Source organism: Macrobrachium nipponense, chromosome 46, assembly GCF_015104395.2.
Source record: "Macrobrachium nipponense isolate FS-2020 chromosome 46, ASM1510439v2, whole genome shotgun sequence".
NCBI lineage: Eukaryota > Metazoa > Arthropoda > Malacostraca > Decapoda > Palaemonidae > Macrobrachium > Macrobrachium nipponense.
Window position 1 is genome coordinate 43439463 of NC_061106.1, and position 14247 is coordinate 43453709.

A 14247-nucleotide genomic window follows, 5' to 3' on the forward strand; every position below is an offset into this window, starting at 1 on the left:
ATGAAGGGTGCTACATCATCAGGCCTAAATATGTATTAATTCTAAGTGTAACTGAAGAGGATGACTTAAGGAAATGATTATGCAGTTTTTCTGTAATGTAAATGCATAGTACACATCTGCTTACGTAATCATATTTCTGACCTGAAAGTTCATTTTCAATAATGTGAATTGCAGGAGCTAATCCCCTTAATGTCCTTAAGAAAGACTTTGTTTTTACTTCAAACCAAGAAAATTACATAGGTTTCATCAAAAGTAAAACACTTCACAGTGACATATAAAGTTTACCAACTGTATGCAAATAATGACACCTGCTCTTTGTGAACAATTTCAAAACCACACACTATACTGATGCAAGAAAACTAAATTTAAGAAGGGTTACACACACCACTCACATTTCATGATTTTATTCTGGGTAAAATCTGATCTGTACACAGTACAATCCAAACGTCAACTGCTGATAGGAAAACTGGGTGCGTTATTACAGAGAATTTTGTCATGCAAACCTGGTTGCATATACAATACTTCCCAGTCAACTATATATCAACCAATGTGGTTGCTATAGATGTCTGAACATATATATTCATGATCAATTTTCTTAAAACAAAAATCCCTTCCCTAAGGTAGTGATTAAATATTTGATGCTAATAATTAATTGAGATGTTAGATGTCTTATCATCAATTTCAACTCTAGCATTAACCAGTGCAAAGCTTTACAAACGTTACTATAATGATAAAAAAAAAATGGAAAATATAATAAATCATAGTCATAATCATAAAAATAACTTCATAATTACTACAACCTAATTACATATTAATTAAAATTTTTTACTGTACAAAGAAAATGTTCGGTCATACAATTTAGGTTGAGTGCGAAATTTGCAAGAACGTAAAAGCTTACTATGAAGACCTACTAAAATATCATCAAGGTTGCATTGTCTACAATATATTTAGCCATTACAATAGTTATAACAGCTCTGGTTTCATGATGCAAGATGCTTAAGTAGCAGTAAATAAAAACAACTATTTATGATAGTAACTTGTAAAAATCTCCTAATTTTATCACACACTGCAGCAGATCGACCCAAGAATAATCCTTCCCAGTGCATCATCTGCTACAATAAAAATGAAAATTACTAACTTCCACAGACTTAGCAATACCTCGCAGTATATAACCTGAAGCCCATAGTGTTACTTAGGAGGTACAGTCTGTCAAGATGATATACAGCCAAACCACAGAATATATTTAGCATTCACATAAATAAATAATGAGGTGAGCATGTATGATCTTATGATGGATACAGGCAAAAGAAGAAATACTGCTATACCTAAGAAAAAACTATGTACAAAAGAATAAATTACAAAACTTCATTTGTAATAAAAAATAATTACAGTAACTATTATAACAAAACTATTGTATAATTAGTAATACAGTACATGAGAAATGGATTCAATGAAATGACAAAGCCGAGGAAATTGTCTAGTTAATAATCATCCATAACCTGAGAAACATGTTTTAAATATAATGAGCAGAAGGCAAATCCTTTTTTTCATTTCTTTGTTTATACAACAGCTGGAGCACAATCACTGCCACACCTATGTGGTTTGGCTCATTGATATCTGTACATAGCAGAAGGCCATGGATCATTTGCATTACAGGCAAGACAGAAAACAGCGGTAAGGCACAACAAGCAGTAGTAGCTGCTTGTATAAGAGAGACCTGCAGAAAAACCATGCTTGTACTCTGCTCAAACAGCATCATGCACATAGTGTAAGGGATGGATGATTTGAACTTGTGAACCAGTATGTTATATCAAGTTACCTATTTACATAAATCCCCCATGAATTACACAATGTGACAGTTCTACAAAATGTAGGCACAGAATGTCAAAGTTCAGTTGTATCTCGGTACACCCACAAAAATCTGCAAGATATGGAACCAAAGAACTAGATCTCCCAGCACAAAAAACACTGAATTATCTTGAACAGGGGAACAATCTAGCAGCTGGTATTTCCGTGGACCACCACCCATTTACATATCATCACTACTGCTGGGTTCATAATGTTTCTAATACATGAAAAAAAGAGCTGTGTTACAAATTCTATACTAACACCAGTGACAAACTGATCCCTTATTTGTAGAACAAAGTCACAGTGTACAAGGGTAACCTGGCAGTGTACAAAAATTTCTGTTCATCCAAAGGACATAAAACTGGAGCAAAACTGCTACCCTACACTTTCTTAGCTTTTATTCCCAATGCAATGTACAGCCACGCACACGTTTTAAACATACTAATAAACATTTGAACAGTTATGCAATATAAAATATTTCTAATAATGTACACTATATACACAACTGCTCATACCATGAACAATTTGTTCACATACAATTACACAATGACAGATGGAACAAAAGGAAGAAAAAAGATACGAAACAAAATATGAAAAAAGCAAAGTTTACGACAGAAAAATGATCAACATTTCCCAACTTATCCCTGCCCTGAGGCATGAGAAACACGAGAGGAACATTGTTGTAATTCTTACAGTTTTAATTTCCCCTTTTGAAAAATGATATTTGGCTGATTTTGGAAATATAAATATGATTATGTACACCACATTTGTAACTTTATACAAAAAGCTACTACTTAATACATTCTATGTACTATTCTAACAAAAATACGAAAATTTGACCAACAAACAGTTTTGTTATGAAATTAAACTTCATAGTCTATAACCAAATAATACAATAAAATAACTGAACTCTTCAGGCGCACTGCTCTTCATGATTGGAGACCAGCTTTTTCTTTTTAAAAATATCATCAGTTTAATTGCCTCATCATAAAACCTTAGTAATCTACCTACCCACATCAGATGTGGTGCTCAGGGCCTTAGTTAATCATTACGCTCCCAGTGCCTATACTTCTCCTTGTGCTTCTTGTGAAACTTACGATCTCTTTTGTCAAACTTTTTCCACTGCTTGTTACGCTGGTGATAATGGTCTCGGTTTTGATTCCAATCACGCTTCTTGTTCCAGTAGCCATCCCTATTCTTATACTGCTTGTAATGCCCGTAACCGTAGTTCTTACCGTAAGAATTACGATAATTGCCCCAGGTGCCTCCAGTATTCCTTACATCCTGAACTCTCTGGAATACGTTGCCACCGTTCACATTCCAATTATCTGAGGCCTTAGTGGAATCCTTCAACTTGATCTTCTTAGTCTGTAAGAAAAAATGAAATTCTTTAGCACTCACATACATTTATAAATGAAAGTAACTTCCGAGCCACACAGTACCCTGATTACCCCAAACCTGAAATCACCACCAAAAATTTTTGTAAATGTTTGAAGGTCAACTGTTTTGCACATCTCATATGACTACGCTGAGAGAATACAGTTATCCATTTGTGTGATTACTGCAGTTTTCAGTTTCCACACTAAATTTGAAGTTCTGAAGTAGTCCTACTGCATTTAATAACATCATGCTGAACCCCTTTTTGCCTCTTCTGTCAGACACAGCAATAAATCTTACTGAGCAATGTTTATGGTACAACTTACCCTAAAATCAGGAAACCCTTGGATACAATGGCATTCAGATTAACAGTGGTGAATCACATGAGACCAAGTAGCAACTATGTGTGTAAAAGATCAGTAACATCACAATAAAACTTCTTTCTGTTGTACTGTTTCTCCAAATTACTAGGCCAGACGTATTATATACATGTACTAATTGCTGATAAATGAGATAATGGTGGCATCCTGTATCAAAATCCAAAAGCTTATGGTCTTTCTAGAAGTAAGCCTCCAATAAAATCTCTTGATACATAGGTAATTTAACAGTAAATGACAATATGACTTTTAGACCACTTGCTCACTCATTATTAGATAGTTCAACATGACCATTTAGGGGCACAAATTTTTGACTGAAGGATTTGTTCTTATGAGAACTGAAAATTAAGAAAAGAATTATGTATTTGTTCTGATGGGAACCGGGTAAAAAAAAAAAACGGGGAAATGGTTGAAAGGTAAAAAGCAAAAAAACTCTTGAAGAGTTACTGCAAAGAACCACCTCATGTACCTAGCAAGGCAGGCTGTAAAAGGTACCAATAACTCGAGATCTTTTTGGTATTATTGTCAGGAATTACTACTATATGCAGTGTTTTCATCCAGTAGTTTAATCAAACAACTTTGTGATATAGAAAGTAGAAAATATATGCTTTGCACCCAGGTTGGAAGTGTATGGAAAGTTGCCATGTATGTCTGTAGATTAGTATGAGCTAACACAAGGTGCAGATTTAGATTTTCTGAAGTTGCAGAGATGACACTTCGATATTAGTAAACTTAAAAAATAAATTTTGCTGCTTCTCGTCACAAAATAAGGTTCTAACAAAGATATAAAAGTAACCAAAACTGAAGAGGGGAAGTGGCATTGGAAGGCACGAAGAGGAACAGATGAGAATAAACTGCTGAAACCAATGCAGCTGGAGGTAAAGTTGCAGCAAAGAAATTTAGTACCATATACAGTACACTACAGAAACCACACACTAACTAGTCAACTTAATGGGGCTCAGTGAAGAAAGTAACCTGTTCCAAGGGTTGGTGATAAAAAAGTAGTTTCTTACAGGGGATCAGCACTGTTATCGCCGATTTACGGTTTTCGGTTATCGTCAGGCTGTCGGGAATGGAACCCCTGCCGATAACCGGGGACTGATAACTGAGTCAGTTATCACTGCAAACAGGCACAGAAATACTTACTTTTCCACTGTCAAATTCTTCATTATACATGTCTTCGAGTGACCTCTTCTTCTGTTCCTTCCGATCCTTCTCAACTTCTTCATCCGTAATACCTTTACCACCTTCCCAGCTATTCACTGTGAATAAAGGTGAAAAATGTACATCTTCCATTAAAATTACATACTTCAAAAGAAACTCCAATTTATCACGCTGTAATGAAGCAGATACAATTGATGCAAATTTGGGATCTGGCATTTAAAGTCACATGGACACTACGAAGACATTGTTAAGTACTATATGTTAGAATTAAATCTAAACATTCATTAACAATACAACCTATACAAATATTACGTAAAATAAACTAAAAAATTTAAATTTACAAAACAAATAAGGCAAAAATCAAGACCCATGAGCAATAACCTTCACAGTAAATTAAAACAATTTTGCTTTATTTACTCAAATGTTCACTTCAAGTTACTGAATAAGACCAACCAATACAAAGATGCATCTTAGTATCAGCATCAATTTCAAGTGCATGCAAGCTTTATGTGACTTACAATTAAAACTTATTATAGGTATATAAAAAATTAAGATGGAAAACCTTGATCTTTCATAAGTAGTACAGACAAGACTCATGTTTGTCAAGATCTACAAAGGAATTGAGCACCTGAGGATTCCAGGCAGAAAAGTGATCTCTGAAAACAACGTCAGCACTGTTGGTTTACGTGGAGTTACAAGTAAACTTTCTACTTCTTGTGTAAAGTGCCATAGGGAATTACATACATAAAAAATACAAATAGAAAATATAAAATACTTGTCTAACTGCTTGAGGTTTCTATTTACACTTGAACCATTACTGTTCTTGAATACGCATATGGGCGTATGCACTCAAAACCTGGCAGTGCATGGTTAATGCATCTATTATGAGATCTACATTAAATTGCTGGAAACCCACATGCCATTTTTAGTATGGGGGGCTTCCAGTCAACAGCACAATGAAGAGGATGAGATGGTAACTCTACAAAAGCATATCTACTGTGGAGCCTCTTTGGAAAACATGAAACTTAAAAAATAACCAAATAAATACAGAAATAGAGAAGAAACTAAAATATTTTTAACTAATGTATTCGCAGTTCCAACTTTCGTCAAAACTGAAGCAGAGGAAGAAGCATTGGAGCACCCCGGGTAACAAAAATGCAATTGGAAAATGAAGAATTAATACCTTTCCCTATAGAATACAGATATACATGAGAGATGTTATATCAAAATTCAAGCGGAGGTGCGAAGTGCTGGGGCATTCCACGCAACCAGTGATCTGTGAGCGAGGTGTGAACAGCAATCAAAATTGAGATATTTTCAACATGCACTTGCTTACTTGTGTAAGAGACAAAAACTACTTTTAGGGGACATGACAATAAAGAATATTCAAAGTGTCTAATTACAATGCAGAATGAAACCAAGCAAGTGGCCTAATCTCAGTTACTATACCACTAGAAGGGAGTAATGACCTCTTTAAATGCTTACATGAAATCTGCAACACATCTAAGGAATGACTACCACAACACCAATAGCAGTAAGTTCACTATTAGTCAAACATTAAAAAATGTATATACCAGGGAAATATATCAAACAAAGACTGTGGGGAAATGTTTTTTTACAATACAGAAAAGGGGTTTTTCTTACAAATCCAGTAATCATAAGATTCCTTATTCCATGAGGCATTAATCCCAGTTATACCATTAACTTTAAAAGAATTGCACCCTCTCCATCCTGCTATCCTCCTACCTCTGCTTCAACCCACATTCACTTTTGTTGTGCCCTACGCAGGATTAGATAAATGTGGGGATAGGAGGAGGGAATAGTCTCTTATTATTGACTAAAGGTTATGTGAGAAAAATGTATTCTTAGATTACAAATCAGGTCTGATAAGTCCCTGCTAGAGCCCTTATCTAGGCCTCAACTCAGGGGTACTTGATAATACTTGTGATCTGAGGACACTGAAAAATTCCACTATCAATAGAACAAAAACCTGGGTAAAAAAGCATTCCTTCTGGTACACCAGGCAGCACACTTTTCTAGTAAAAGTCTCTTGTCAATCTTCTGCAAGGTGTAGCAACAGTAACAGCTGCTGTCTCTAAAAATCCTGTCTTTGAGGATATGCTGGATACTCAAGTGTGAAGCTGTATGGTATCTAACATGTCACAGGGCTGCATCAGCAACTTCTTCTGTATGGGAATGGCCTTGGGAAGTCAGCAACCAGAACCAGCTGTTATGGAACCACTCGTTCACCCACATAAAAAGGCCCCATGGATCATGCAGCAGTTGCTTGAGTTTGCAAATTTCACAAGAACCTAGTTAATGAAATGCACAGACTTGCAAGCCATTCCACCCTTGGAGCAGCGTTTCTCTGATTCAAAATGCTCGGCCAAGCTGCAAGAAGTAATATAGGAGAAGCCACAGATTCAGCAGATGCATACCTTAACAAACCACCCTACTGGGAGGATTTGTTCCTGCTCTGGGAACTCAAGAGCATGGGAGAAATCTTGGTACATTAATGATTTTGTAACCCTCTTTGTAAGTGATGATCTCTATATCTCAAAAATCTATGCATCTGCAACAAAACACTTTAGAACTAGGTCAAAACATCAATGGCTTTAGGGGTATACTTCACCAACCCTCAACCAGCAGTCACACACACACTTATTATCCCATTCTGTTACAGAAAAGCAATGAGACACATAATCAGATATAAGCTACAATACATAAAATATACAAAGAGAATGAAGCAGAATTTAATCTAATCAAAATTCACCATTTATGTAGAAACATACAAAAAGATAATTAATTCCTGAAAACATTTCCCAGGAAAGTAAGCAAAAACCAAATAAATGTACACAAATTCCCATACTGTATTCTGGATAAGTGTAAACAACAAGACACAAAGGAGAAACATCAGTGAATGAAACCCTTCTTGAAAATGAACAAAAACAAGAAACAGTACTTTCTCAAATCTGGATTAAGAAGACACACACAAGTCATTTCTATCCAACACCCAATAAATTACATGCCAGATGAGAATAAGGCAAAGAAATAAAACCTGGCGCAAAAGTAAGAAGGCACAAAGGCTTAGAGTACACAAATGAACTGGGTGATCAGTGCTAAGACGTTGATACTAAGGAACCACACAATGGAATTAGTCGATGTGAGCAGCAATCGAGTCCACAAGGATGAAGTGGAAGCATACTTTTCAAGATAATGGCACAACTGGGACTAGTTTTGCACCCAATAAGGCATCTCGTAATTAATGGGTTGTAACAAATAAATGGAAAAGTAATAGTAATAGAATTAAAAATCTACAGGTAGTGATAAATTCTGGTACTAAACCCAACTACAAATCACATAATCTCTTATTGAAAATCTCAATCTTCATTGCAAAATATCACAATAACAGAAAACAGGATTGGGAAAGGTAAATAAAATTTGCATAACATATTCTAAAATACATCTACAAAAAATAAATGAGTGGAGACACTTAACACATAGGACATAGTATGCAAAGTATTGACTGAAACATTACGAACTTAGCTCCAACTCTCTAACAGTTTAATCTGAAGTTGAAAATCTTGCAAGTTAAAGAAGGTTTTGCACCATTAACCTTCAAATTGAGAAAACTTGAATGGAATCCTAAAACTCGGTCAAGTTTTAAAGGTTACTGCTAAGACTGACATTACAGTGTGTGGACTGGCAGTCCGAGACGATGGCCTCACTGATGGCAAAATAAAGGGCAACCAAGTATGAGGCATAATTACCAATGGCATCCTGCCAGGTGGCAACACGAGACCCAAAGTAATGGAGGCCAGGAGGAGGGGGGATTGCTGGGGTAGATGATGATGGAAGTCTAGCACAATTGAAATGGGACAACAGGCCTTCCAATGAGGGGGGGGGGGGGGGGATGCCTAGGGAAGCCCACATAGCTGGCATCTTGTGCAAATTGGTCTGAAATGAAGGAACAAGATGGTGCTGCCTCCTCTCTCATGGGAGGGAGATCTCACCCTGGGCAACTCTAGATACTTCCAAAGATGAATCAATAGAAGTAAAGGAAGGAGACAGGGCACCAACAGAAGATGAAGCAGAGGGAAAAAATCTGGAAGAAGGGGAAGCAGAATTGTCCACTAGAGGAGGCATGAACCCTTCCCAAGAAGGACAAGTAGATATCCTACAATGCTCCATTTTCTTGTACAACTTCTTCCCCTGCATAACAGACCAGGAATGACTTTCTGTTCACGGGTTGGTAATATTACAGATTTTAACAGGACACCTACTGCAAGTGGTATGGGGGTCAATGAAAGAAGCAGCTAAAAACCGTGAACATGGGAATCCTGGAAGACCTGAACATGTGCTGAAGGGGCTGTGACTTCTTGGAGAGATTCATGGTAATACCCAAGCAACCACAAACACTCAAAAACCCAAAAAAGCAGAAAGGAATCACGGGCTATGTAAAACAACCAGCTTGGGAAGGAGGAGAGCAAACGCAAACACTCACTCTCCAAGTTGGTTGAAGAAAGACTGAATGTGTCACGGGGATCATGCGTGGTCGGTGACCACTCCCCACCTCGTCTACACCCGAGTTGCCAGATGCCACAGATTCCTTGCATTCAATCTTTGATTGTTTTTAACCGGTTTCCAGCTGGCGTTAGAAGATTTATCCTACTGTTAAGACCAAAGGTTTGTTCTGCATATGCGCAATTTCCCAATACCTAACATAAACCTGAGTACCTAACTCGATAAAATGTATCTACTTGAAAAATTACCTAAAGACAAACATTCTGGCAAATGCAGACCACTCCATGCAATTTACTACAGATGTATAAAAAAGATTGGTCTTCATGGGAGTGGAGGAAAGAAAAATCTTTAAGATAACAGAGATGGAAAGAAAAACTGGATGAAAATTAAAACAATAAAGAATGCAACTATGAACCAAATAGTCAGTAAAACCCCTTCAACAGCAACAAATGTACCACCTTGTCCAATGCAGTACAGACTCTATCCATCAGTTTTACATTAAGTACCAAATAAATCCCTTCCTACAAAAGGACAATTTTCCAAAATGAAACTGATCTATAACCTAGAGATGGTTACAAATCTTTTAGGTAAATAATTCTTATTAAAGAGCCCCTCACAGTTGAAAATAACTAAAAACTGAAATCCTCCAACAATGTATCTAATCACTGGATTAGTCAATACTTCAGGCATGCTTCAACTTCATATGTACCGAGACTAAAATCATCTTGTTAATATGTCTCTCACAAGCATACAGTTTCTAGTTACATGGTTATTTGTTTGTTCCTTTAAACTTCCAATCAATTTTACACTCTATTTAATGAGTTACTACCATTTATAATTCACCAACAACTGCTCAAGTTCCCCATGCAAACATCTATTACACCAACATTAAGTAACTACATAACTAAGTACAAACTTTTTCTAATTCCCTTACCTTTGGTCCCAAATGCGGAGTTACCTGCCCTCCGTAACTCATCTACAACTTGCAAGGATTTACTTCCATTCCACATCCCAATATTCTTATCGGTTTCTATGCCATTCTCTTGGGGGCCTTCTTTGTCTCCATTAATAAAATGACTTAAATCTTTCATTTTACGAGTTCCATTCCAATTGATGACACGAGCGGCAGGGTTTAATTTAGCTTTCCCTAGCGTCTCCTTTGTTTTCTCCACCCAGTGATCAGTTCCACCTTGTTCCCCCTCACTATCACTGCTCTCTGAACCAGACGACACCCCAGCAAGTGACGAATCGGAGGACGACGCATCTTTTTGAGATCTCTCGGGGCTCTCTGCTACCCCATTCAAAAGACTTTCACCCCCATTTTTATGTTTTTTCTTTTTCCTACATTTCCTTCCCACTTCTTCTAACCCATTTTTTGATTTTCCCAACTCATGATTCAACCTGTTTTTTGATTTGTCTGAGTCACTACTAATCAAGTTTTTTGAATTACAACTTGGTCCGTTTTTTGAAACTGAGCAAGGTCCATTTTTTGTCGCTTCACTGTCAGATTTTTTATTACAAGAGTTCTTTCCTTCCTCTGGACGACACTTCTTTGAAGGACTTGATGGCTCATCATCATGATCCCTGAATCTCTTGGACTGAGATATCTCTGTGTCACTCTCTGAATCTGATTTCAAGTTTGACTGGCCATTACAAGCAGGTGGGATTTTGCTTTTACTATCAATCACAGCCCCTTTCTTAAATTTTGTATTACTTGGCGATGTATTACTGGTTGCTGATTTATTCTTGTCTGTTTTAGCATCTGCATTTTTAATTTTTGGATCACCTTCATTAGTCTTAGTTCTGCATTCTAGGGTACCACAGTCTTGTGGATGTGAGGCTTCAGGCTGTTCCTCTTCGGGGCTATCTGGGCTACGTGCCGACGAGACACAGGTAAATAAAGAAAAGATAGATTTTTTTACAGATTTCGTTGAGCGATCAGATCTTGTACTGTCAACACTGGCTTTACTTCTCAAACTAGCTGAATCTGCTTCATCTTTCTTGTGACTGGGACCCGGCAGGACAGAATCATGAGAATGAGACTTTTCAAGTTCTGGCCTCTGCTTTCTAATAGTTACTGTCCACCCATGGTTGTCCATTTTTTCATGTCCAATGGCTTGTTTTTCTTTACTACTTGTTGGCTGTTCAACAACAGTAAAAGCACTGGTTCCCCCGGCACTACCACTGCTGCTTTCACTGGGAGAATGTAAGGAGTTATCCGTAACTAACCAACCTTTTTCACCTTTTGTTTTACTGCTGCTGCTACTACTACTAATGCTGCTGCTACTTGTGTTTACTGGACTGGCACCATTGACAATCTGAAGAGATCTTGGCACAAATGGTACTGATGATGATCCTGACTTAATACTAGAATTAGAACTACTACTTTTGCTACCACTTTCACTAGAGCTAGTCTTGCTATCAGCACTATTATTAACTTTATCAGGCTTACATAATCCCTTAGTACCCTTTTCACTCTTATCTTTTTTAACGTCCTCACTTTTAACAGTGCCATTTTGTACCAGTTTCTCTCTAACTCCATTAGCAATTCCACTCTGTTTAGAATCATCCAACTCTGAATCTTCAGAATCATCATGATAAGGTACTAAACTCGACATTGACTTCAAAGTAGAAGCTGTTTTCCCCGAAGAGGATGGCATGGAAATGGTGGAAGATTTAGTTGATAATAGGGTGGTTGTTCCAGAATTGAGAATAATTTTATTGGGTTTGCTTGAATTCTCTCCCTTTGAGCTTCCTTGATTAAACTTCAGTCCAAATGATATCTTCTCCCTGCAAATTGACAAAGTCTTACTCACACAAAACTTTCACAAATAACATTTAACAAAAATGACATTTATTAAAATAAATAAGATTTTATATATACTTACCAAGTGATTACACTGCTATAAGTTCAACTTATACAGCAGCTTGAATTCAAAATTTCATGGGTAACACTTCAACACTGCAACTATTCGTGTATAGGTCTGCCCCTTAACGGAAGTGTATTAGGAACTACTTTAACATACGACATCAATCTGGTTCATGCCTTATGCCTATCAGAGGGGAGAAGGGTGGTCTCTAATCAAGTAATTACTTAGTAAGTATAGTATAGTAACTACGAGAGAGAGAGAGAGAGAGTAGAAGAGAGAGAGAGAGGAGGAGGAGAGAGAGAGAAGGAGAGAGAGAGAGATAGAGAGAGAGAGGGAGGGGGGGAAAGAGGAGGAGAAGAAGGAGAGGAAGAAGAAGGAGAGATTGTCCTTACTTAAAGGAATGGCATAACATGGAAATTACCTTTAGAGCAGAAATATTACAGGCCGAGCGCAAGCCCTCAAGTAAACAAAGGATTGATCTAACGATTATACCTAGGGAAAAATTCTGTTGATGAATCAACATAATACTAATAAAAATTCATCCTGAGAGGATCCTGAAGTTTAATAAAACGCTTTCCAGTGGTTGTATAACCGGAAAATAACGAACAAGACAACCACCATTACTCGGCCTTTACTCCGAGAACGGCAGGAATAGATTGACGTATGCTAAAGTCGTTCTTGATACACTCATGCCAGGGGGCAGGCCTAGTCACCTAAACAAACAATTGAAATGTAACATGCAAAATTTTTATTTCAAGCTGCCATATATGTGGTACTTATAGCAAAGTAATTATTTCGCAAGTTACTTATATAAAAGTGGTGATACATATAAATTAGTATTTATAATGCTTATGGTTAATACCAAATATGAGATGAAGACTCATTTTTATACATAAAAATTCTGACAGAAAAATATACTAAACATGGAATGGTGAAGACAAAAAATACTTGCCTTTCTTTATGTGACGGTAAAGGGGGTTTGCTGATAGTAGTCTGGGTCCCATTTCTACTGACTGCTTCTCCAATGTTATCTGAAGTTCGTCCATATCCATTGACTACAGACGAAGCACTATGACTAGTAGGAATAGGTTTAAATATACCATCAGAATTTTGCCGTATCAACGTCTTCTCCGAACTTTGTCTAACAACTTGTTTGATGTGTAGGGGGTCTTTGGGCTTACGTATTAATTCATAGAAAAGTATGTAAGGGTTGCGCATCAATGCACTCTGTACAGATATAGATCGCACCTGAAAGAGGACAATAACCATAAGAAATGGTCTGCATATAAAAGAACTTTTAGTATTACAATAGGAAGATTTTTATCTAATTTTTTCACCTAGACTGTCCCGATATTTCATTCCAGCCTCAATGCTTAAAAACATAATGAAAAATCTTTCAAGTCTATGTATATATCAAACATGCACTTAAAAACATTTTCAAATCACTTACATACTTGAAACTAATATTAATTTTTTTTTCATTTACATCACTACTATGGTAACTTGGCATTGCTCTCAATCAAAAAACAGCAAAACCTATGGTATAAAAGAAATTATGCAATCAAATAAAATCAGAAATCCAAATTCATACTAATTTTTTAGTTAAATTTATACCAAAATATAGAAGAAACCATCTACACTGCAAGTCTATGATAAAATACACATTTTGATAAGTTTTTTCATACTAACTCATTAACTATACATATATGTATGTATGTATGTATGTATGTTTATGTATGTAGTATGTATGTATGATGTATATATATATATATATATATATATATATATATATATTGACGAAACTATCGCTAAAACATGCGATATCTCATGTAGTCGTAAAGCTGGAGGAAGGAAATGGAAAGGAGTTTGACCGAGCGCTTTCGTGTATTTTTCACACCTCTTCAGGGTCAAGTGATACAAAAAATTCATTATTCGTTACAAAGACACCCTCTGTGGCAGCAATACATAAACATAAAAACTAAAAAATCGCCCCCCCCTCCTTTCCCCCCCTCTCCCCCCCCCCCCCCCCCCCCCCTCCCTTCTTTTCTCCCTTTTCCCCCTACTAATTAAATTTAAAAAAATTAATT

The 14247-nt window shown here is 36.6% G+C and overlaps 1 protein-coding gene across 5 annotated transcripts in view; it reads right to left on the reverse strand.

The window, feature by feature from the left end:
* Positions 1–388: 388 nt before the first annotated feature.
* The window catches only part of LOC135214990 (ubiquitin carboxyl-terminal hydrolase 36-like), a 38483-nt gene continuing 24624 nt past the window's right edge, over positions 389–14247 (reverse strand). For all 5 annotated transcript variants that reach the window (XM_064249510.1, XM_064249509.1, XM_064249513.1 and 2 more), the window contains exons 8-11: positions 13113–13408; positions 10225–12080; positions 4749–4864; positions 389–3216 (exon numbers count right to left, since the gene is read on the reverse strand). In XM_064249510.1, coding sequence (XP_064105580.1) covers positions 2890–3216; positions 4749–4864; positions 10225–12080; positions 13113–13408 — 2595 coding nt within the window. In that variant the 3' untranslated portion in view covers positions 389–2889. The remainder of the gene's footprint in view (positions 3217–4748; positions 4865–10224; positions 12081–13112; positions 13409–14247) is intronic.